General features: G+C 35.7%; 1 protein-coding gene across 3 annotated transcripts in view; it reads right to left on the reverse strand.

The window, feature by feature from the left end:
• The window catches only part of LOC136024854 (monocarboxylate transporter 1-like), an 87,357-nt gene that overhangs the window by 14,652 nt on the left and 47,429 nt on the right, over nucleotides 1-25,276 (reverse strand). For 2 of the 3 annotated variants that reach the window (XM_065700367.1, XM_065700368.1), the window contains exons 2-5: nucleotides 17,511-17,637; nucleotides 11,355-11,498; nucleotides 5,715-5,961; nucleotides 1,889-2,060 (exon numbers count right to left, since the gene is read on the reverse strand). In XM_065700367.1, the coding sequence (XP_065556439.1) occupies nucleotides 1,889-2,060; nucleotides 5,715-5,961; nucleotides 11,355-11,498; nucleotides 17,511-17,637 (690 nt within the window). Of the gene's footprint in view, nucleotides 1-1,888; nucleotides 2,061-5,714; nucleotides 5,962-11,354; nucleotides 11,499-17,510; nucleotides 17,638-24,951; nucleotides 25,193-25,276 lie in introns of those variants that run through there. The other variant, XM_065700366.1, reaches the window with a different exon arrangement.

Raw genomic sequence — 25,276 nt, forward strand, 5'->3', positions numbered from 1 at the left:
GATTTTGATAATCGGGAAAGATATATTGTCTTTTGATGTACCTTACTATTTAACTGTGCAGATATTATGAAGTTCTTTAACAGCTCATCGCCCAGAAATATCTTTGTGGATCAGATGCATGGATTGTTTACCCTCTTCTCCTACCCCCAAAGCAAGATTTGGAAAACCCTTGCCCGATGCTTGCCCTAATAGTACTTTAACTTTTATTTTCAAACCCCAAGTCGTCCTCAACATCTCACAAATATATAATTTCAATTACCTTGATCCACAGAGTGTCTTTTCATTTACCTTTGTTCCCTCTCCCAAGTCAATATTTCGGATTAAACTAGTACCCTCACCCTAAGACTCCCTGAAATTTTAAATGTCATTCCCTTACTATTGATCAAAATCCCGCTAAGCAATTGCTCAAAGGTTTGTTTTAACACCCTCAGCTGTTCCAGAAATATTGCAGATATCAATTTCGTCCCCTACATGCACACAATGTCTTTTGATTCAAAATTCCCCTTAACATTCCCTAAAAGTGGATGTAAATACTGCCTTTTGATTTAACTTTACGCTCTCCCAACGATATAATCAGACACGACATTTGAACGTAATACCTTTGCCGCTTTTGAAATATTTCAGATATTCCCTTCTGACAACCTGGATGCACATAGGGTCTTTTAATTTAGTTTAATATACCTCTCATGATTCCCTGAAAGTTTTATTTTAATACACTTACCCGTTCTTGAGTAAGCTTTATTTTTTCAGAGAAAACTCTCAATAACTGTACTGTTGCCATACAACAGGACTTACGTAAAACCATCACAGGAATTAACATGCATGAAATATGAGTGTACTTCTTCTACGAGACCAATGTTTATTTAAAAAATTTGAGATTTGCCGTTTTTCTCGGGAAAATATTAAATAAAGTAGGAGATCAGTGGCTATAAGATGAGTGATTTAGGGCTTAAATGATAATGCAGATTGCTAAGAAATACCAATGCAAATTCTTAATGCCGGTACGGTCTAGAAATACTGGCCTTAAGTCAATATTTAGTGTAAGATTTCCAAGAAGAAAGAATTATTTTGTTTGAACCTTTGTTTATACATAATACTTGCGTATTTTTAAGGTTTTTTGAAAAAGGAAAAATCAGACAAACTATATCTTGAAAAAGCAACACCGGACCCAAGTTTTGACACCCAAATGTCCTAGAATAACAAATACATTCATTACCGACCAAACTGCCCGAAGAAAATTTAAAACGGAAGAGGGTTGTTTCATTCGATGGATAAATATTAATGCCCTACAGGTTTTGCTTTTTTAGCTTTCTAACTCACTTAAAAATAAATTGAGGATTAGGGGTTGTTAAGAAAATTGTTGCTGACACGAGTTCTTCAGAAACTTATAAATCTATTTTAATTTTAGCCGATTTTGCTTTTTTTAAGCAGGTACTCTTATTCGTGTTTAGCCTTTAAAAAGTATAAAATATATTTGGCTTTTGAGAGGGGTCATCTCCAATTGTCCATGGGCACCGTAGTTCCCATGGCCACAAAGCAGTCTCTTCACTTAGGGGGAAGGGGACATTCCCCTCATCATTAGATTTGGCAAGACAAAGGGAGAAAAATCCCTAGAAGAAAATGGAACAACGGGCCAATGTCCAGAAGAAAGAAAAAAGTCAATCACGACGGATATTTCACCTGTAAAACACTAGGTCTCTTCAGCACTAAACATAAAATTAATCCCAATGAGGAAATAATGAGGAAATTCCCATGAGGAAATTATAAAAATATTAGCCTATTAAAAGAGGAAAAGTTTCCATGGTTCTTGGTACTTTAAGGTTTTAAAGAAGAAAAAAGAGACATTTAACAAATTTAACATACAAGACTCCCAAGAATTATTACCAACCATGTTATGGATATCCACAAGACTTCCAGCCAAGTCGAAATTCCTTTTCATTATTTCTTTTTCATGATCCTCAGTGTCATTACCTTCGCAGTCGAGTTGATTATTCTTCTTTGTTCCGTCAGTTCCTGGTAGTTTTGTATACTTCAAAGGCAAAACTATAATATCTGGATACCTAAATAAAAAATGATAAAATCAGTTTCAAAATATATAGGGACTTGACTTCACTTATCGAATTCATATCCCTCACAAGAGAAGAGTTGCTTAATGTGGGTAATGCTAGTGATCCACTAGTAAGAAATGACACTCAATGAGCAAATAAAAAATCGAATTAAAGCTCTGGAACTTCTGAAAAATCAGTTCATCATGCCTTACAACACAGTGTAATAAGGGTGAAAGATTTTTTCTTCTGTATGTTCTGATTACTTTACATTACGAGATTGCCCATGTATATATTTAGGAATAATGCATTAATTTGAAACAAAACGAGTAAGTCAATGATATTAAAATAGTTAGGTTATTTTATGAAATTACTGTTTTCACACTTGCATACCAGGTAAAGCAATCTTCAAAGGCATAGTCAGCTGGTAAATTGTCCACGAGCGAGATGAACGGAGCTCTCCACAGTGAATGTAAATATTTGCATAGAAATGTTAGCCTTGCATTATCAAATAATTTTTTTTTATTTCTGTACGCCAATGAAATAAGCTGGAATCTTTTAAAATTCAGTAGCAGTAAACAGTAACAGTAACAGTAAACAGCAATAATAACAGTAAACAGCAAACAGTAAAATGATTCCTTAATATGGTACAAATGACTATGAGGGTGTTCTGAAAGCAGATTTTAGCAGTCTGTTTTTTTTTTTTTATTTTGCTTTTTAAATACAAACAAATTATGAAAAGAACAAATCAATAAAAAAAACTAACAAATAAAAGCGTGGGCTCTAGCTCAGATTATCTATGGCAGAATGTCCCCCTTCACCCCCTTCCCCAAAATTGGTCCCACTGGCAGCATGTGTAGAAGATAAACGACAAATTTCAATATTTATGGTTTATAATCTTTAGCAAATTATGGCAAATCTAGTTTTTATTTTCCCCATGGAAAACTAATCTGTTTGAAGCATCATATACCAATTAAGATAAATATTTCTTAATTTTCTTGGCTCAGTAAAATGGACCGTGCTAGATCACATATTGATAATGAGTTATTTTTATATTTTTTAATATAAACTCACATTAAAATACTAAAACACTTTAAAATATAAAATGTTGCCTTTTAAATTTCAATTTCCGTATTTTCCCCCTGCAAGACTAATCTGTTCAAAAAATGGCATATAACAATTTAAATCAATATATCTTATATTTCTTAGCTCAGTAGAATAGACTGTACTAGCTATATATCAGGCCACAATGAACACAATATGTTTCTATTTGTAAGTCGGTTCAACCATAACGTGTTCCTATTTGTTATTACATAAAAAAAACTAGTGTTTTTAACTGAAAGTAAGGAGCGACATTAAAACTTAAAACGAACAGAAATTACTCCGTATATGAAATGGGTTGACCCCTCCGCAATCCCTCGCTCTTTACGCTAAAGCTTTTAATTGTTTTAAAAAGCAGAATTGTGGCAAAGAGTCAAACTTTAGCGTAAAGAGCGAGGGATTGCGGAGGGGACAACCCATTTCATATACGGAGTAATTTCTGTTCGTTTTAAGTTTTAATGTTGCTCCTTACTTTCAATTAAAAAAACTAGTTTTTTTTTTATGTAATTTCTGAACGTTTTTGAATTAATGCAGGTTTGATTTTGGCTCTCCATACATAAATTATTAAAATGAAATTTGCATATTAATTCCTTTTTTGGCTAAATGGCTTTCTCTTAGTTTTGATCACACGATTTTGAGAAATAAGGGATGGGGAAGGAGGCCTAGTTGCCATGCAATTTTTCGGTTACATAAAAAGGCAACTATAAATTTTAATTTTTAACGAATTTTTTTATTAGTAAAAATATACGTAACTTAAGAATTAACTTACGTAACAAACTTTTATATTCTTTAATTTTTATTATGTATATGAAGGGGCTTGTACCCTCGTTAATACCTCGTTCTTTACCCTAAATATTAAGTTTTGTCCCAATCCTTTAAGAATGACCCCTGAATCAGAAAGGCCGTAGAATAAATAGTTGAAATTACTAAAAATACTATAGCATAAAGAGCGAGGTATTTATCTCCTCCTAAATACCTCGCTCTTTATGCTAAAGTATTTTTAGAACCCCTCATATGCGTAATAATCTCTGTTCGTTTTAAGTTTCAATGCTACTCTACTTTCAATTGAAAAAAACTTTTCCATGTTTATTTTTTCATTTTTTTTATAGTAATTTTAGAAAATCCTGCGCCCTTTTCATTGAATTTCTGTTCCTCCATGATATATTTCTCCAAGGAAAGATCCTCCCACATAGCCCCCTCAACTCAACCCCACCCCCAAAGCCAAAAAAATCCCCTGAAAACGACTGTACAATTCCCAATAACCATTATTATATGTAAACACTGGTTGAAGTTTGTAACTTGCAGCCCCTCCCCCAGGGACTGTGGGGGAGTAAGTCATTCCCAAAGACATAGTTATTATGGTTTTTGACTATGCGGAACAAAATGGCTATCTCAAAATTTTGATCTGTTGACTTTGGAGAAAAAATGAGCGTGGAAGGGGGCCTAGGTGCCCTCCAATTTTTTGGTCACTTAAAAACGGCACTAGAACTTTTCATTTCCGTTAGAATGAGCCCTCTTGCAACATTCTAGGACCACTTGGTCGATACGATGACCCCTGGGGAAAAGAAAGAAAGAAAGAAAAAAAAAAAAAAAAACAAATAGAAACGCACCCCTGATTTGTCTTCTGGCAAAAAATACGAAATCCCACATTTTTGTAGATTGGACCTTGAAATTTTTTCTATAGGGTTCTCTGATACGCTGAATGCGATGGTGTGATTTCCGTTAAGATCTTATTACTTTTAGGGGGTGTTTCCCAGTATTTTCCATAATAAGGCAAATTTTCTCAGGCTCGTAACTTTTGATGACAAAGACTAAATTTGATGAAACTTATATATTCAAAATCAGCATGAAAATCTGATTCTTTTGATATATCTTTTAGCATCGAAGCTCCGTTTTTTAGAGTTCCGTTTACTATTGAGCCGGGTCGCTCCTTACTACAGTTAGTTACCACGAACTGTTTGATTAGGAGCCAATCGACCAAATTAAGGTTTTTCTTGTTTTATAAATATAATAAATAAATATAATAGATTTTTCCTGGATTTTTTCCTTTTTTTCTTTTTTTTATCTTTTCTTTCTGCTAATGTCTAATTTTTTTCCTTTTCGGTTGATTAGTTCCACTTACTGATAAAAATCCTTAATAAGGAAAGAATCTTTGACTTGTAACCTTACCTCAGATATATTAAAATATGAAATATAATCGTTTAGTTCTTATTGCCTTTTCCCCCCTGAAAAACTAATTTCTTAGAAACGTAGCATTTACTAATTAAGATCAATATTTCTTTTAATTTCTTAGTTCAGAAACTGCGCTAGCTATATATCAGGCAGCAGTAGACCATAATATGTTCATATTTGTAAGTCTCTCCGACCACAACATGCTCCAATAAGATTTCTTAAGCGTCTTGAATCGATATAATATATTCTTTTTGCTTCTATCTTTTTAAATTTTTTGTCCTTTATTTTGCTGCCAACGTCTATCGATTAGTTCCACTTACTGAAATACATTTTTAGAGAAAAAAAAACTGTAACCTCATTTTAAAATGTAAAACATTTTAAAATGTGAATTATTACCTTAAATGCCATCTGGATGGCTGAAATAGTGCTCCTGCTATGATTCCTTGCATGGCAATGCCAGAAAGTAGAAGCATGGTTCCTGATACACCGTATTCCAATAGAAAAATTTGAAGAAGAATTGGGACAATCATTTGTCCTATTGATGCTCCTGCTAGCATAATCCCGTTTGCCAGGGCTCGCTTTTCTTGAAAATATTCTTGAACTAAGAGAATCCCTTGCTGCGAAGCAAAGGCGATCCCAAGACCTAAAACAGGAGCATAACAGATGAAATGGTAAAATAACGATAAAATGGTAAATTGTATTGTAAAATGGTAGGCTCTTGTGCCAAAGAGTTCCTTGTTGCCATGTAAGGGCAACCCCGAGACTAAAATAAGAAGATATCTGAAAAAATGGTAAAATAGCAATAAAATGGTTAATCGTCTTGTAAAATGGGAAATTCTAGCACCAAAGAGTTCCTCGCTGCAAAGCAACTACAATTCCAAAACTCTAAGATAGGGAGACATAAAATAAAGTGGTAAAATAACAAAATGAGCAGAAATTACCACATGTTTCAGCTCGCTTACTTCCAAAAAAAGTAGCTTCCCCAATTTAGTAGCTTACTTTAACTTCATCCGTTTTATTTTGCTTGAAATAGTTTCTTTTGGTTTTAATAACAAATTTGCAAAGGGTAGAACTAACAGCATCCCCACATTTGATATCATATTTCTTAGCTCCACAAGCTTTATCGAAGTCTCTACTACTCTCTTAATCGACAACTTTACCTTCGATTCCCCGACCATTGTCTGTTTTCAATGTACAATTCTATATCGAATCCCAACTAAAATAAAATTAACTCACTTTCCCACCATCATATACTCTAAACCACCTCCTAAGCTGGTGTTCTGTCTCCACTTTGTTTCTTCCGGAGCAGTAACAGAGTAGGGGTAGTAGTAATGGTAGCAGTAGCAATCATATTAAGAGCCGTTATGGTAACAGTAGACATGGGAGGTCTGATCTTGATGGTTTCAGTGGAAGTACCAGACGTTGTATCAGTAGTCATGGTAGGTGTATCATTTTAAGTGTAGTTACTGTAGGATTATTTGTAGTAAACCAGTTCTAATTGGAATATAGCCTGAAGGAATGTTCCTGGTAGGACTTGTCATAGTGAGGGTAGTGTTTTCAGGAAAGGTCATGGGGGGAATAGTTGTCGTAAAATTAATCTTGGTAGGAATAGTCGTTCTGAGACGAACAATAGGGGTAGTCGTGGGAGGAGCTTTTGTGGTAGGTTTGGCTGTGGCAGAAGCAGCTGTAGTAGCTGTTGTATAAATATTCATGGTAGAGGTTGTCGTTTCAGGACTCTTTAGTTTTCAAATCTGCTTCATAAAAGAAGGATTTCTTATCCCATTATACAAACTAGATATCCTTACTGTATTCATTAAACTCAATTATTGTTATATGAATCGAACTATACTAAACTCCATTGCTACTGAAATGTGTTTTTGAAACCTCTATTATAAAATGAATTCTTTTGAAAACTGAGCACCTTCACTTTTGGGTTACGCATCTCAAGTCACCCCCAAACCTGTTTTTTTGGGCTTTCCAACCATTTTGACAAAATTCAAACCTTCAAACATATTGTCAAACATTTTGACAATATTCCTTGTAGGATTTGTCATAGTAAGGGTAGTTTGTGCAGGAAAGGTCAGGGAGAATAGTCGTCGTAAAAGTAATCTTGGCGGGAATAGTCGTTCTGAGACGAACCATAGGGGCAGTTGTAGAAGAAGCATTTGTGGTAGGTTTGGCTGTGGCAGAAGTAGCTGTAGTAGCAGTTGTATGAATATTCATGGTTGAGGTAGTCGTTATAGAACTCTTTAGTGTTCAAATCTGCTTCATAAAAGAAGGATTTCTCATCCCATTATACAAACTATATATCCTTACTGTATTCATTAAACTCAATTATTGTTATATGAATCGAACTATACTAAACTCCATTGCTACTGAAATGTGCTTTTGAAGCCTCCATTTTAAAATGAAATGTTTTCAAAATTCACAACCTTTAACTTTGGGTTACGCATATCAAATCACCCCCAAGCCTGTTTTTTTTTAAGCTTTCCAACCATTTTGACAAAAATGACCATCTTCAAATTTCAGATGAGTTCTAATAGGAGTTGCAGAGAGACTTGAAGACCCTAAGTGCAAATAAAATTCAAAGTTATCCTCATTCCATTTCACCGATTAAACAAGAGTTAAGAGCTCATATGGCACTTGTGGCGAGGCGAGAAGAGCTAAGAGCCAAGAGATCATATGGTATGAGCTCTAACAAAATTCTATGAATCAAAAGATTGATTTAAAAAGGAAAATAAGAGGCTTAATGCCGGTCAGGATTTAAAATAAGAGCTCTGAGTCACGATGTCCTTCTAAATATCAAAATTCATTAAGATCCGATCACCCACTCGTAAGTTATAAATACCTAATTTTTTCTAATTTTTCCTCACCCTTTAGCTCCCCAGATGGTCAAATCTGGGGAAACAACTTTATCAAGTCAAATTGTGCAGCTCCCTGACACGCCTACCAATTTTCATCGTCCTAGCACGTCCAGAAGCACCAAACTCGTCAAATCACTGAACCCCTCCCCCCAACTTCCCCAAAGAGAGCGGATCCAGTACGATTCTGTCAATTACGTATCAAGGACATTTGTTTATTCTATCCACAAAGCTTCATCCCGATTCCTCCACTCCAAGTGTTTTTCCAAGATTTCCCCCTCCAACTCCCCCCAATGTCAAAAGATCTGGTCGGGATTTGAAATAAGAGCTCTGAGACATGAATTCCTTCTAAAAATCCAATTTCATTAAGATCCGATCATCTATTCGTAAGATAAAAATACCCCAATGTTCATGTTTTATAAAAATTCCGGTTTCCCCCTCCAATTCCCCCCCCCCAATGTCACAGGATCTGGTAGGAATTTAAAATTAGAACTTTAAAACACAAGATCCTTCTAAATATCAAATTTCATTAAGATCTGGTCACCCTTTCGCAAGTTACAAATACCTCAATTTTCAAAATTACCCCCCCACCCCAATTCCACCAAAGAGAGCAGATTCGGTCCGGTTATGTCAGTCACGTATCTTAGACAGGTTTCTATTCTTCCCATCCAGTTTTATCCTGATCTCACCGCTTTAAGTATTTTCTAAGATTTCCGGTCCCCCCAACTGGCCCCCCCAATTACGCTTGATCCGGTTGAGATTTAAAATAAGAGATCTGAGTTACGAGGTCCTTCTAAATATGAAGTTTCATGAAGATCCGATCACTCCTTCGTAAGTTAAAAATACGTCATTTTTTCTTTTTTTCAGAATTACCCCCCCCCCCCCAATAGAGCGAATCCGTTCCAATTATGTAAATCACGTATGTAAGACTTATGATTATTTTCCCCACCAAGTTTCATCCCGAACCCTTTAATCCAAGCGTTTTCCATTATTTTAGCTTCCCCCACCCCAAACTTCCCCCAATGTCACCAGATCCGGTCAGGATTTATAATAATTGCTTTGAGACATGATATCCTTCTAAATATCAAATTTCATTGAGATCCGATGACCTGTTCGTAAGTTAAAAATACCTCATTTTTTCTAATTTTTCAGATTTAACCCCTCCCCCAACTACCCCAAAGAGAGCGGATCCGTTCCGTTTATGTCAATCATGTATCCAGGACTTGTGCTTATTTTTCCCACCAAGTTTCATCCCGATCCCTCCACTCTAAGTGTTTTCCAAGTTTTAGGTTTCCCCCTCCCGACTCCCCCCCCCAATGTCAGCAGATCCAGTCGAGTTTAAAATAAGAGCTCTGAGCCACGATATCCTTCTAAATATCAAATTTCATTGAGATCCGATCACTCGTTCGTAAGTTAAAAATACCTCATTTTTTCTAATTTTTTAGAAATAGCCCCCCCCCAACTACCCCAAAGAGAGCGGATCCTTTCCGTTTATGTCAATCATGTATCTAGGACTTGTGTTTATTTTTCCCACCAAGTTTCATCCCGATCCCTCCACTCTAAGTGTTTTCCAAGTTTTAGGTTTCCCCCTCCCAACTCCCCCCCCCAATGTCACCAGATCTGGTCAAGCTTTAAAATAAGAGCTCTAAGACACGATATCCTTCTAAACATCAAATTTCATTGAGATCCGACCACCCGTTCGAAAGTTAAAAATACCTCATTTTTCCTAATTTTTCAGAATTACCCCCCCCCCCCAACTAACCCAAAGAGAGCGGATCCGTTCCGATTATTTGAATCATATAACTGGGACTTGTGCTTATTTTTCCCATCAAGTTTCATCCCGATCCCTCCACTCTAAATGTTTTCCAAGATTTTAGGTTTCCCCCCTCCGACTCCCCCCCAATGTCATCAGATCCGGTCGGGATTTAAAATAAGAGCTTTGACACACAATATCATTCCAAACATCAAATTTCATTAAGATCCCATCACCTGCTCATAGGTTAAAAATACTTCATTTTTTCTATTTTTTACGAATTAACCGGCCCCCCACTCCCCCCATCCCAAGATGATCAAATTGGGAAAACGACTATTTCTAATTTATGCTGGTAATGTCCTTGATACGCCTGCCAAATTTCATCGTCCTAGCTTACCTGGAAGTGCTTAAAGTAGCAAAACCGGGACCGACAGACCGACAGACAGACCGACAGAATTGGCGATTGCTATATGTCACTTGGTTAATACCAAGTGCCATAAAAAAGGATTAGAACTACGACCCCTCATTGCATATGATGTTGTTGTATTATGTTTTACCACAACAAGTCAAATTGGCTAGTTATACTATAGAAGCTTCTTAGTTATTTTCTTGTTTTTAATTTATTGCTTATATTGCTTATTTAATTTTAAGAGTTAAATTGTATTTCAGGGAATATTTAGAATTTAAACTTAACAACATTTAATATTGGATTCTGTATGCATTAGCAATACTCAGCTTGACAATTTTGCTCTTAAATAAGCCTGTCAAACGTCGATTCATGAATAAAACACTGGGAAAAACGAAAAAAAGACAATTACGCACCTGTGATCTTTCTTCTGGGAAAAAAAAATGCAAAATTTCACATTTTTGTAGGTAAGAGATTGAAACCTATACATAAAGCAGCTCTGAAATGCTGAATCAAATGATGTAGTTTTTTTTTAAGATAGACCAGCTTTTTGGGTGTCTCCCATAAAGGGTGTTTCCACCCTTTTTCGAAAATTGAGCATATATTCTCAGGCTTGTAGCTTTTGATTGGTAACGTTAAACATAATGAACTTTACATATTTGAAATTCCTGTAAAAAGCCGATTCTTTTGAGGTATTATTTGTTATAGAATTTTTTTTGAGTTGCGGTTACTATTGGGCCTATTCACTCTTTACTTACAGTTCGCTATCATGAACTCTTTAAAAAAGACGCCATCATTGAAAAAGTCATTGATAAAACAGTTTTCCACATTGGATTTTTAACACAATAAAACGGACTTCCGTTTTCAGATCATCAATTGCAGTTCAGTTTCCAATAGAAAGCCGATCCTTTCAAATCAGTCGAATCAAATCGGACCAGCTAATCCAATCAGATTAGTAAGTCTGATCATCGGTTCAATTTGGACCAATCATCAACACGGTGAAAAAAAATAATTACCAGCTAAAACACCAAAACTTATGTAGACAACCATTAGGGATTCCGCAAATGCTCCAATTATGAGACCAATTACCAAAAGAACTGATCCAAAAATTGTTAATCGACGGTGTGAATACAGTGATAAGCATCCAGCAGCGAATGGCGCTGAAAATAAGCCAAATTAAAAAAAAATTAAAATAAAAAAATAAAAAAACAAAAAACATACATCAAGAAAATTAAAAAAAAGCAAAGAACTAAGCAAAAAAGAACAAGAACGAGAAAAAGAACAAAAAGAACAAGCGAAAAAACATTACAACAAGCAAAATTAAAACAAAAACATAGTAAGTGAAGTATCTAAGTCACAGAAATATTCTAAAAGATTATAAAATATGGCTAATTCCATATCTCCTTAAAAGATTCATCAACTAAATAGAAAAGTGAAAAGGGAAAAGCAGATAAAGTAATTTGTATTACCCTAACTATAGTTCCTAATACCCAAAATCCTAGTACTAAATACCCTAATACACTAATACCTAACTTTAATGCCCTAATAATTCCACAAATTTTTATTGTAACTGAGACTATTGAAAAGAAAGCAAGACTGTTATCGTTAAAAAGGAAATCGGTTCTGTGGTACCTTCGCCTGGCCTCTTTTGATCCAAAGTTAAACAGTAGTTTTCTAATTTCAGTAGGTATAAAAAAACAAGGAAAGGAAATAATAAATGAAAAGAGAAAAATCAAATAGGTGAAAAACGAGGATTTTATCAGTCAGTAGCAAAATATGAAAAAAAGCAAATATTTCGACAAGGACCTCCACCAAGACGTCCTCAGTGCTCAAAAAATAAGAAAGAGGAAAAAGAAACAAAGAAGTAACAACAACAAAATCTAACCCTCTTAAATGAACTGTACGAGAGGAAAAAAGACACTGAATCAAACAACAAAACCAGCATGAAATCAATGAAAGAGAAGTTACCAATTAGATTGAATAAGTATCCTTTGCCTTGCAACAGATTTCGCCTGTCTACAATTTTGGTTTTCATTAGATATGCGGACAGGTTGTCTTAAATTAGACTGGGCGAAAATATTCATAAGGAAATAGGAAATACCTCCCGTGTTCATAAGGCTTAAGGAATTCATGAGGTTTAAGGAAATATCTCCCGTGTCTCTATTTATAGCCAAATTTCTATTTATATGTCCGTTTCATCCTTTCCCGAGTTGAAAAAATGTTCAACTTTTTGTTCAGTTTTGAAAGAAACTGAGAGATTATGTTTTTTTTTAAATAATTTTTTTTTTAAATTTTATAAAAACCTTTAAAAAAACATAATCTCTCTGTTTTGTTTCAAAACTGAACAAAAAGTTGAACATTTTTTCAACTCGGGAAAGGATAAAACGAACCCTATACTAGGTAGTGGTGTGTCTACCGAGTACCGTGTCTCTGTGGAAAATTTTACATTGGCAGGACCCATCAACATCTAGGCAAACGATTGCTTGAACACATAATTTCAATAGATGAGTCCCTGAGATTGGAAAATAAAAATGACAACTTTGATTCAGCTCTGACCCAGCATATATACGAAAATCCTGACCATTTAGTTCTTTTTGAAGAGGCAACTTTAATATCTACCATAAATGGCCTACCGCAATCTTTTAAAGAGGCAATTGAGACAAAAAAAAACATATAAATAGAAATTTGGCTATAAATAGAGACACGGGAGATATTTCCTTAAGCCCAATTTATAACAATTTAATATTAAAAGACTCTAGGAATATTTTCGCACAGTCTAATTTAAGAAAACCTGTCCGCATATCTAATGAAAACCGAAATTGTAGACAGGTGAAATCTGTTGCAAGGCAAAGGATACTTATTCAATCTGATTGGTAACTTCTCTTTCATTGATTTCAAGTTGGTTTTTGTTGTTTGATTCAGTGTCTTTTTTCCTCTCGTACAGTTCACTTAATAAGGTTAGATTTTGTTATTGTTTCTTCTTTGTTTCTTTTTCTTCTTTCTTGTTTTTTTTTAGCACTGAGGACGATTCGGCGGAGATCCTTGTCGAAATATTTGATTTGTTTTCATATTTTGCCACTGGCTGATAAAATCCTCGTTTTCCACCTATTTGATTTTTCTCGTTTTAAAAACTAAACTCTATTTTTCCTCTTTTAAATTTTTAAAAATTAAAAAAAAACAAAAAAAACATAATCTTTCTTTTTTGTTTCAAAACTGAACAAAAGGTTGAACATTTTTTCAACTCGGGAAAAGATAAAACGGACCCTATAATAGGTAGTGGTGTTTACCGAGTCCCGTGTTCATGTGGACAATTTTACATTAGCAGGACCCTTCAACATCTAGGGGAACGATTGCATGAACACAAAATTTCAATAGATGAGTCCATGAGATTAGAAAATAAAAATCACAACTTTGATTCAGCTCTGGCCCAGCATATATACGAAAATCCTGACCATTTAGTTCTTTTTGAAGAGGCAACTTTAATATCTACCATAAATGGCCTACCGCAATCTTTTAAAGAGGCAATTGAGACAAAAAAACAGAACAATTGCCTCTTTTTGAAGAGGCAATTGAGACACGGGAGATATTTCCTTAAGCCCAATTTATAACAATTTAATATTAAAAGACTCTAGGAAAATTTTCGCCCAGTCTAATTTAAGACAACCTGTCCGCATATCTAATGAAAACCGAAATTGTAGACAGGCGAAATCTGTTGCAAAGCAAATGATACTTATTCAATCTAATTGGTAACTTCTCTTTCATTGATTTCAAGTTGGTTTTTGTTGTTTGATTCAGTGTCTTTTTCCTCTCGTACAGTTCACTTAAGAAGGTTGGATTTTGTTGTTGTTTCTTCAGTGTTTCTTTTTCCTCTTTCTTATTATTTGAGCACTGAGGACGACTTGGCGGAGATCCTTGTCGAAACATTTGCTTTGTTTTTCATATTTTGCTACTGGCTGATAAAATCCTCATTTTCCACCTATTTAATTTTTCTATTTTCATTTATTACTAGCTGTTGGGGTGGCGCGAAGTGCCACCCCAACACCTAGCTGGAGGGGGCACTTTGCACCCCCCAAGTCCCCCCGCGCGCGTAAGTCGTTACGCGCCATATTAGTTACGCGCCATTGTAGTTGTGTCCCTGTGTCCCACCTGTGAATGTAGATAGATATATATATATTTTTACATTTTTATATTTTATATATATATATATATTTAACTACGTAAAACTTGCGAAAATACAACATTCTTGGCTGTCCCATTGTCTGTGCATATAAACAGATTGTCAGGCTTACCGACTCTTGAACATGCAACACATAATTGCCCATGGGAAAAACAAATCTGTATTCAGATCTATACCTCATTATTCTAATGATTGCCCTTGAGCTTTGTTGATGGTGATTGCTAATCGAACATTCCCTGTGTCTCCGTCGTCATTTATATATCCCCCTGTGCCCCCCGGCGTCTCCGTTGTTGTTGTTTCCCTGTGTCCCGGTCGTCATTTGTGTCCCGGTGTCCCAGTCTGTAATTTCTCTTTGAGTGTCGCGGTCGTCATTTATATTCCCTGTGTCCCGGTCGTCATTTTTGTCTCGGTCGTCATTTGTGTTCCGGTGTCCCGGTCTGTAATTTCTCTTTGAGTGTCCTAGTCGTCATTTATATTCCCTGTGTCCCGGTCGTCATTTGTGTCCCGGTGCTTTGTTGATGGTGATTGCTAATCGAACATTCCTTGTGTCCCGGTCGCTTTCTCTTTGAGTGTCCCGGTCGTCATTTATATTCCCTACTAGCTGTTGGGGTGGCGCTTCGCACCTCCCCAACACCTAGTTGGTGGGGGCGCTTCACGCCCCCCAAGCCCTCCCGCGCGCGTAAGTCGCTACGCGCCATTGTAGTTGTGTCCCTGTGTCCCACCTGTGAATATAGAATATATATATATATATATATATATATATATATATATATACATATATACATATATATATATATATATATATATATATATATATATATATATATACATATATTTATATATATATTATATATGTATATATATATACATATATATATATATATATATATATATATATATATATATATATATATATATATATATATATATATATATATATATATATATGTTTTTAACTACGTAAAACTTGCAAATATACAACATTCTTCGATGTCCCATTGTCTTTGCATATAAACAGATTGTCGGGTTTACCGACTCTTGAACATGCGATATACAATTGTCCATGGGAAAAACAATCCGTATTCAGATATATACCTCATTATTCTAATGATTGCCCTTGAGCTTTGTTGATGGTGTTTGCTAATCGAACATTCCCTGTGTCCCCGTCGTCATTTATATATCCCCTGTGCCCCCGGCATCCCCCTTGTAGTTGTGTCCTTCTGTCCCGGTCGTCATTTATATTCCCAGTATCCCGGTCGTCATTTGTGTCCCATTGTCCCAGTCTGTAATTTCTCTTTGAGCGTCCCAGTCGTCATTTATATTCCCTGTGACCCGGTGTCCCGGTCGTCATTTGTGTCCCGGTCTGTAATTTATCTTTGAGTGTCCCGGTCGTCATTTATATCTCCCGGTCGTTATTTGTGTACCAGTGTCCCAGTCTGTAATTTCTCTTTGAGTGTCCCGGTCGTCATTTATATTCCCTGTGTCTCGGTTTTTAGTTTTCTTTTTCTCCTTTATTTTTCAGTTTTTTTCCTTTTTTTAGTTTTCTTTTTCAGTTTTTATTTTTCTTATTTTTTTTTATTAGTTTTTGTTTTTTTTTCTTTTTAGTTTTTTTTTGTAGTTTTTACCTTTTTTAGTTTTTTTAGTTTTTTTTCTTTTTTTGGTTTTTAGTTTTTTACATTTTTTTAGTTTTTTAGCTTTTTTAGTTTTTTAGTATTTTCTTTTTAGTTTTTTTGTAGTTTTTACCTTTTTTAGTTTTTTTCTTCTTTTGTATTAATGCTAAAGCCAAGGTTCGAACCTAGAACCTCTCGGACCTGGAACATAACGCTTTACCAACTCAGCTACTTCGGCTTGAATGCATTCGTTTTTGAATTGGTATATGATGTGTCCCGGTCGTCATTTAGATTCCCTGTGTCCCGGTCGTCATTTGTGTCCCGGTGTCCCGGTCTGTAATTTCATCAGTCGACAAACATGACGTCAGACGACAAACAACTTCATGACGACATACAGCTCAATCCTTATAATGACGTCAGTCGACAAACATGACGTCAGTCGACACACAAACATGACGTCAGTAGACGTCAGTAGACAAACAGACAAACAACTTATTTATATATATATATATATAGATTTCCTTTCTTTGTTTTCATACGTCATGCATAGCCCTGTATGGTCTCAGAATGTATTTAATATCAGTACCCAAAATTTTCACTGTTTTATGCATTGGGGATGCAGATTTATAATTTTGTGCACAAGAAAACGAATGATGTAATATAGGGGGCATGATGGTACCCAGTAGAGATACTTTTGGTATCATTATTTGTCAGTTTCAGTACACTAAAATTAGTAAGAGTTATAGATGACATGATAGATTCTCCATTCAAAGAGGGAAGAAAAGGGGGGGACTTTTGTTGATATACTGACCCAATTTAGACCTCAAAAAGAACCGAACCAAATACCAAAGTTTATATCTACTGTTATATAAACTGGTATCGAAAAATCAAGTAGCGTACCAGAACTAACAGTCCCTAAGTGCATTGTCTATTGTCTGGATTGCCACTTATTTTGTCAGACGAGTTACACAGCAGATGTTTTGTGGAACATAACAAACTGTTGTATCATTTAGATATTCCATTTTTAAATCATATTATGACTATTGCTTTCTGCTTCTTCTTGTAGTTGTCTGTCATTTCCAATTACAAATTGGAACTTGACAAAAGATTCATTCTGCCAACCTTAGAGCCTTCGCATGGTTCCTCTTACTCTAAGGAATGTGGCAGGTTTAACATTTTTTTATTTTAGAAGAATTTTGTTTCTACTATAATAACAATTAAAACAGAAAAGATAGAATAATAATAATGTAACGGCACAATATGGATATTCGGGATTATTTCTGCTGACAAAACTCAAAACCCCTAACTTTGAGCACCAAATTCTTTCATTGTATCAAATAGAAACACGTGAGGAACGTAGAATTGGAAGTAAGAAGTGAAAATACCACTTAAATTCCAAACTGCGCAGGAAATTGCAGGAATCCATGAGATTTGAGAAGTTGATGCGTCATATTTTGATCGCAGGTCCGGGACAAATACGCCAAAAGTCGTAATAGTACTTGGAATAAACATCTGAAAGAAAAAACGAGAAATGTAAATTTTATGCCTATAGATGGCACTCAAAATCAATAGTTTAAATATGATTGAAAGTTTTAATATTACACTTTTGTTTTTATTTAAGAAAGGCTATTTTTGGTTAATATAGATTGGGGTAGTCACGTAACTAGTATCAGAAAAGGAAAGTACTTGTTGTTTATCATTACTTTTAATTGTTCAAATTACGATATTCTTCAGATTTAGTATATATACATATGTATATACATATATATATATATATATATATATATATATATATATATATATATATATATATATATATATATATATATATATATATATATATATATATATCTATATATATAAAAATAAGTTGTCTGTGGATGGATGTGTGGATGGATGTGTGGATGGATGTGTCAGGTGACGTCACCTGAAAAAACTGGATTAGGTGACGTCAAAACTGAAAAAACTAAAAAAAGGCAAAAACTACAAAAAAAACTAAAAACTAATAAAAAAAATAAAAAAGCTAAAAAACTAAAAAAACTATAAAGGTAAAAACCAATAAAAAACTAAAAAAAAAACTGAAAAAACTAAAAAAAGGCAAAAACTACAAAAAAAAACTAAAAACTAATAAAAAAAGTAAAAAAGCTAAAAAACTAAAAAAACTAAAAAAACTAAAAAAAGGTAAAAAACTAAAAAAAATAAAAAATAAAAAAAAACTAAAAAAAAGGAAAAAACTGAAAAATAAGCTAAAATAAAGGTAAAAACCAATAAAAAACTAAAAAAAAAAAGGAAAAAACTAATAAATGACGACACTCAAAGAGAAAGCGACCAGGACAAAAAACTAAAAAAAAAGGCAAAAACTACAAAAAAACTAAAAACTAATAAAAAAAATAAAAAAGCTAAAAAACTAAAAAAACTAAAAAAAAGGTAAAAAACTAAAAAAACTAAAAACTAAGCACCGGGAAACAGGGAGTATAAATGACGACCAGGACACAAGTAAAAAAAAAAATTAACAAAACTAAAAAGATGGTAAAAACTACAAAAAAACTAAAAAGAAAAAAAAACTAAAAACTAATAAAAAAACTAAAAAATCTAAAAATCTAAATAAACTAAAAAAGAAAAAAAAAGGAAAAAAATAAAGGAGAAAAACAAAACTAAAAAACGAATGTATATACAGACCGGTACACCGGGATACAAATGACGACCGGGACACAGGGAATATAAATAACGACCGGGACACAGGGACACAACTACAACGGGGACACCGGGGGAAACAGGGGGATATAAATGACGACCGGGACAAAAAAACTAAAAAGAAATAAAAACTAAAAACTAATAAAAAAAACTAAAAAATCTAAAAATCTAAATAAGCTAAAAAAGAAAAAAAAAGGAAAAAAATAAAGGAGAAAAACAAAACTAAAAAACGAATGTATATACAGACCGGGACACCGGGATACAAATGATGACCGGGACCCGGGACACAGGGAATATAAATGACGACCGGGACACAGGGACACAACTACAACGGGGACACCGGGGGAAACAGGGGGATAACCTGACAATCTATTTATATGCAAAGACAATGGGACAGCAAAGAATGTTGTATATTCGCAAGTTTTACGTAGTTAAAACCATATATATATATATATATCTATATTCACAGGTGGGACATAGGGACACAACTACAATGGCGCGTAACTATTATGGCGCGTAACGACTTACGCGCGCGGGGGGGCTTGGGGGGGGGCGCGAAGCGCCCCCACCAACTAGGTGTTGGGGTGGCGCGAAGCGCCACCCCAACAGCTAGTATATATATATATATATGATTGCTAATCGAACATTCGATTATATATATGTGATTGTTAATCGAACATTCCCTGTGTCCCCGTCGCCATTAATATATCCCCCTGTGCCCCCCGGCGTCCCCGTTGCTGTTGTTTCCCTGTGTCCCGGTCGTCATTTGTGTCCCGGTGTCCCAGTCTGTAATTTCTCTTTGAGTGTCGCGGTCGTCATTTATATTCCCTGTGTCCCGGTCGTCATTTTTGTCCCGGTCGTCATTTGTGTTCCGGTATCCCGGTCTGTAATTTCTCTTTGAGTGTCCTGGTCGTCATTTATATTCCCTGTGTCCCGGTCCTCATTTGTGTCCCGGTGCTTTGTTGATGGTGATTGTTAATCGAACATTCCTTGTGTCCCGGTCGCTTTCTCTTTGAGTGTCCAGGTCGTCATTTATATTCCCTATGTCTCGGTGTCCCGGTCGTCATTTGGGTCCCGATGTCCCGGTCTGTAATTTCGTCAGTCGACAAATCACATATATATATATATATATATATATATATATATATATATATATATATATATATATATATATATATATATATATATATATATATATATATATATATATATATATATATATATATATATGGAAGATAGATAGATAGATGTCTCGGTCGTCATTTGTGTCCCGATGTCCCGTCTGTAATTTCGTCAGTTGACAAACATGACGTCAGTCGACACACAAACATGACGTCACTCGACACACAGACACACAAACAACTTATTTTTATATATATATAGATACTAGCTGTTGGGGTGGCGCTTCGCGCCACCCCAACACCTAGTTGGTGGGGCATTTCGCGCCCCCCAAGCACCCCCGCTCGCGTAAGTCGTCATTTGTGTCCCGGTGTCCCGGTCTGTAATTTCTATTCGAACAATCCCTGTGTCCCGGTCGTCACTTATATATCACACCTGTGCCCCCGGCGTCCCCGTTGTAGTTGTGTCCCTGTGTCCCGGTCGCTATTTATATTCCCTGTGTCCCGGTTGTGATTTGTGTCCGGGTGTCCCAGTCTGTAATTTCTCTTTGAGGTTCCCGGTCGTCATTTATATTCCCTGTGTCCCGGTCGTCATTTGTGTCCCGGTGTCCCGGTATGTACTTTCATCAGTTGACAAACATGACGTCAGTCGACAAACAACTTCATGACGTATACAGCTCAATCCTTGTAATGACGTCAGTCAACAAACATGACGTCAGTCGACACACAAACGTGACGTCACTCGACACACACACACACACAGACAACTTATTTATATATATACTAGCTGTTGGGGTGGCGCTTCGCGCCACCCCAACACCTAGTTGGTGGGGCGCTTCGCGCCCCCCCCCCAAGCCCCCCCGCGCGCGTAACTGGTTACGCGCCATATTAGTTACGCGCCATTGTAGTTGTTTCCCTGTGTCCCACCTGTGAATATAGATAGATTTATATATGTGTTTCAAACTACGTAAAAATTGCGAATATACAACATTTTTGGCTTTCCCACTACTGGGAGCTTTCCGTTTCCAATTGACAGCAATTGATCTGAAAATGTTTGACCAGAGTCATCGTTTTGCAATCGGACACGCATATTTGTAGTTAATTTTAATATTTTTACGTGTGCCCATAAATTAGAATTTTTCAGGCAAGCATTCATTTCGTCTGCAGGAGTTAAACTACGTAAAAATTGCGAATATACAACATTCTTGGCTTTCCCATTGTCTGTGCATATACAAAGCCGTATGTACTAATAATGACGTCATATGCAAACGCTCTTTTTACAAACAAACATGCATACACACAACTCGTTTTTATATAGATAGATAGATAGATAGATAGATACAATACAAATTAACTGCGTAAAACTTGCGAATATACAACATTTTTCGCTGTCCAATTGTCGCTGCATATAAATAGATTGTCAGGTTTACCGACCCTCGAACATGCAACGCACAATTGTCCATGGGAAAAACAATCAGTATTAAGATCTATGCCACATTTTTCTAATGATTGACCTTGAGCTTTGTTAATGGTGATTGCAAATGCTAATCGAATTGGGAATTGCAATCTTTTAAATTGAAAAGGCAGATCCGTTGGAATCATGGGAATGCGAGGAATAAGAAAAGCCTCACCCTCAAAAGGCCCTGTCAAGATTGTGGCCTCTATTAGGTTTTCCATTGTTTTTCTTACGACAAGTCGCGTGCCATTGCAAAGCTTTGGTGGGTTGATATTTCTTAAAAGTATTATTGGTACGCCTATTTTTAGTTGTAGCACGTGTTGTGGAAACCCTGAAAGATCTATGGAATTTAAAAATTCAGATGGATAATTAACCGCTTCATTTGGTTCCAAAACTGTGTCGACTGACTTGTAAAGGACTGCCTGGTCTCGAATCTTGGTCAAAACAATATTGTTGATTTCGTGGACGTCTATATTTTTGGGTGCGAGAATCGCTCTTTCACTTAGCCATTTATTATTTTTATAATTTTTTAGAATATTCGGAAATACTTTTTCAATCAATTAATTTTTGGACGTCACTAAATTACAGAAATCAGCAGGTAGTTGTATACGTCCTGAAATTGAGTCTATCGTATCATAAATGTCTTTTTGTTCCGACGTTAACTTGGAAATGTTATTTTGTACATGCGGCAATAGATCATTCGTACTGTAACTTTTTTCACGATCCAATTCTACAAATGTCGAAACAGCAGCGATACGGTTAGGTGAAGGCATTCCCAAATCCTGAAGAGGTTTGTTTGCCATACGTACGCACAAATCTTCTATAATAACTAAAGTGTAGTTATAAATTTCTGATGTAAAATCAAAAGTCATATCTGACGTCTCTAACTGTTTTCGATGGAGTATATCTTCGGACATTTTTGACTTATATTTTTCCCATAACTCTGTAGGAGCTGATGGAGAGCAAGTTGTTAAAATGATGCCAAACAATGCACGAATTTGACTTGGGGTTGACGTTTCGCACTAATGGGGAATATGGAACAACCCACTGGTTATCTACTTCGATGGTGGTACCGTTGCCATTGTAGGTTCTTCAGTCATTTTACAATTAGAAATTTCTCTTTCAACGGTCTTCTTACAATTAAAAATTTGTCTTTGAACGATATTCTTAAATACCTGTGTCCTGGTCGTCATTTATATTCCCTGTGTCCCGGCCGTCATTTGTGTCCCGGTATCCCAGTCTGTAATTTCTCTTTGTGTGTCCCGGTCGTTATTTATATTCCCTCTGTCCCGGTCGTCATTAGTGTCCCGGTCTGTAATTTCTCTTTGAGTGTTTTTTCTTTTTAGTATTTTTTAGTTTTTTACATTTTTTCTTTTTTCAGTTTTCTTTTTCTTCTTTATTTTTCAGCTTCACTATGAAATACATATCGCCGAACCTTTGTTTTTTTAACTAAAATCTGGTAGGCATTGATGACCTTATCCGAGTCAAAATCCCAAACCCAATCATCATCGCTATCATTTTCAGTTTTGATATGTTTTGACTCTCGCTGTCCAGGTGGATCTTCATCTAACTGCGCGGTTTTGCGTTCTTTAGCCTCAAGCCTGTTTCCTTGCTGTTCTTTTGATTCCTCGGCACGCTTTCTTTTCTGAATTTCTCTATCAGCAGCAAGTTTTTTGGCAATAGCAAAAATGACGACAACTAACTTCATGACGTCAGCTGACACAGAAACATGACGTCACCTGATCCACAGACAGACAGACAACTTATTTTTATATATATAGATATAGATAGATAGATATAGATAGAATAGAAGATAGATACGTCAGTTGATAAACATGACGTCAGTCGACACACAAACATGACGTCAGTAGACATACACACAGACAAACAACTCATTTATATATATTGACACCAAAAGTCAAGATAAACATTTCTCACATTTTCGTTCGCATGGCGAAGTCATATATTGTATGTTATTCATTCTAATAGCTAGTAATCCATTTCAACTTTGCTTGTTCAATTTTGCAGTGGTTAAAACATTCCCTTTGCTTTCTCATTTGAGCCCTACTAACTCCTTTAAGGTCACTGAAGCTGTCTTCAATTGTAAAGACTATTCCATTTTATGTCACAAACTGTATCCTTCTTACAAACGGTGGGAAGAAAAAAAAAACAACAGAAAAACAGTAACTACCTAACAAAATTTGACCCTGACACTAATTTATTAGCATATGTATCGTAACCGCGAGTACGACGTAAAATTTACTGTGAAACACAGGTGCTTTTGTTCCTTCCACTTTGAGACCTTGTAAACAGAGTAAAATTGTGAAGATCAAATTCCAAGACATCAAATTTTTGGTTTATATAACCTAACTGTATCTGGTTGCAGTAATTTACCATTCTGGTAAATAACACATCTAAAGTAATTAACACATCCTGATTAGCTAAAAGTGGTCGGCCGCCTTGCCCACATAGGGTGAGTGTAGTGGGTCATATCTGGTACTACCTCCAGACCCTTTTATGAGGCTTACTAGTACCTCCCGTCCTGGCTGAGTGGTTGGAGCGCTGGCGTGGGAATTCTGTGTCCAAGGGGCACGGGCTCAATCCCAGCTGTGACCAGTTATTTAGTTTGGGATGGGGGTCAGTGGTGTGACTCTGTAAGCTCAGCCATAGTCGACCCAGCTCTAAATGGGTACCTGAAAAAATTTGGGGAAAGTAAGCAGGAAGGGTGTGCGAAAGCACAGGAGGGTTGGCCCCCAACCCCCCATTGCACTTCGTGGCTGAAGGGCCATGAAACGGAGATCAGCATCGCCGGTTTGGACCTTAAGGGTCTTGTGCCGTCTTACTTACTTACTAGTACCTCCACTGATAATAAACATTTGGTCCTTTGAACACTCCTAACTTTATGATTAAAATGTCTTTTTCTGGAGACGATAGACTTTGCTATGTCTACCATCCAGTGAAGTGATTTTTCCTGTTAAATTAAATAAAAAAGAAATCGGATCCACTTAAATTCTAGTTAATATCTTACTCCAAAATTGACGTTCTCATAGTAGTCTACTACATTTCGTACAGTATTAGGTCAGAATCTGACCATATGTTCGATACTGAGCTGACAGTATCATATCTTTGATACTGTAGCTTTCTACATTAATTGTACAAGGCTGACTCAGAATTTTAGCATGCGTCCATGCAACAAAATTAATCTAAAATTTAAAGTAAAGAAGATGAAGTGTCAATTCGCATTCTACCGTTGAATTGGAGATTAAAAGTAGTTTTTGCGAAAATGTTAATGGCGGTCCTTGAAGCTCGCAATTAGGCTCATGACACAAAAAAGTAGCCAAGTGTCTTTGTTTGTTTTTATTACTGTTATACTCTTATGGATGTTGGATGGCGAGGGGTCAACTCTCGCTCACTGGGCTTAGTAACAGTCTGCTCTCATGCAGGCTAAATTCTTATCCCCCTCAACTCGAGGATCTAACACTACTAGTGTAGGGCCTATAAGCCTGTTAAACAATAGGCTATTGATGAATATACTTATTATAAATAATGTGACTCTACCATAGTCATCGTCGCAGCAATCAAGATAAGCCACCCCCATCCTCCATCTGGGGGGACGGGCTTCTCCTCCTCAAAGTCTTTTTCAAACTCCATTTTTTGTTTTTCACCATTTGATACTTTATTCATAATTCGAAACTAATTTATTAAATATTAGCAGGTGAAAACAGTTTATAATTCTTGAAAGTCCTGATAATATCCTAGTAACTATCACAAATCTATGGCCATTGCATACTAGTATTTCCAATTGTAATTAGATACACTTTTCTTAAGAAAAGAACTGATATCACTAGTTTATGGCTTTTGCCGATAATGTAGCAATAAACTG

The sequence above is a fragment of the Artemia franciscana genome, chromosome 3, assembly GCF_032884065.1.
Source record: "Artemia franciscana chromosome 3, ASM3288406v1, whole genome shotgun sequence".
NCBI classification, from domain to species: domain Eukaryota; kingdom Metazoa; phylum Arthropoda; class Branchiopoda; order Anostraca; family Artemiidae; genus Artemia; species Artemia franciscana.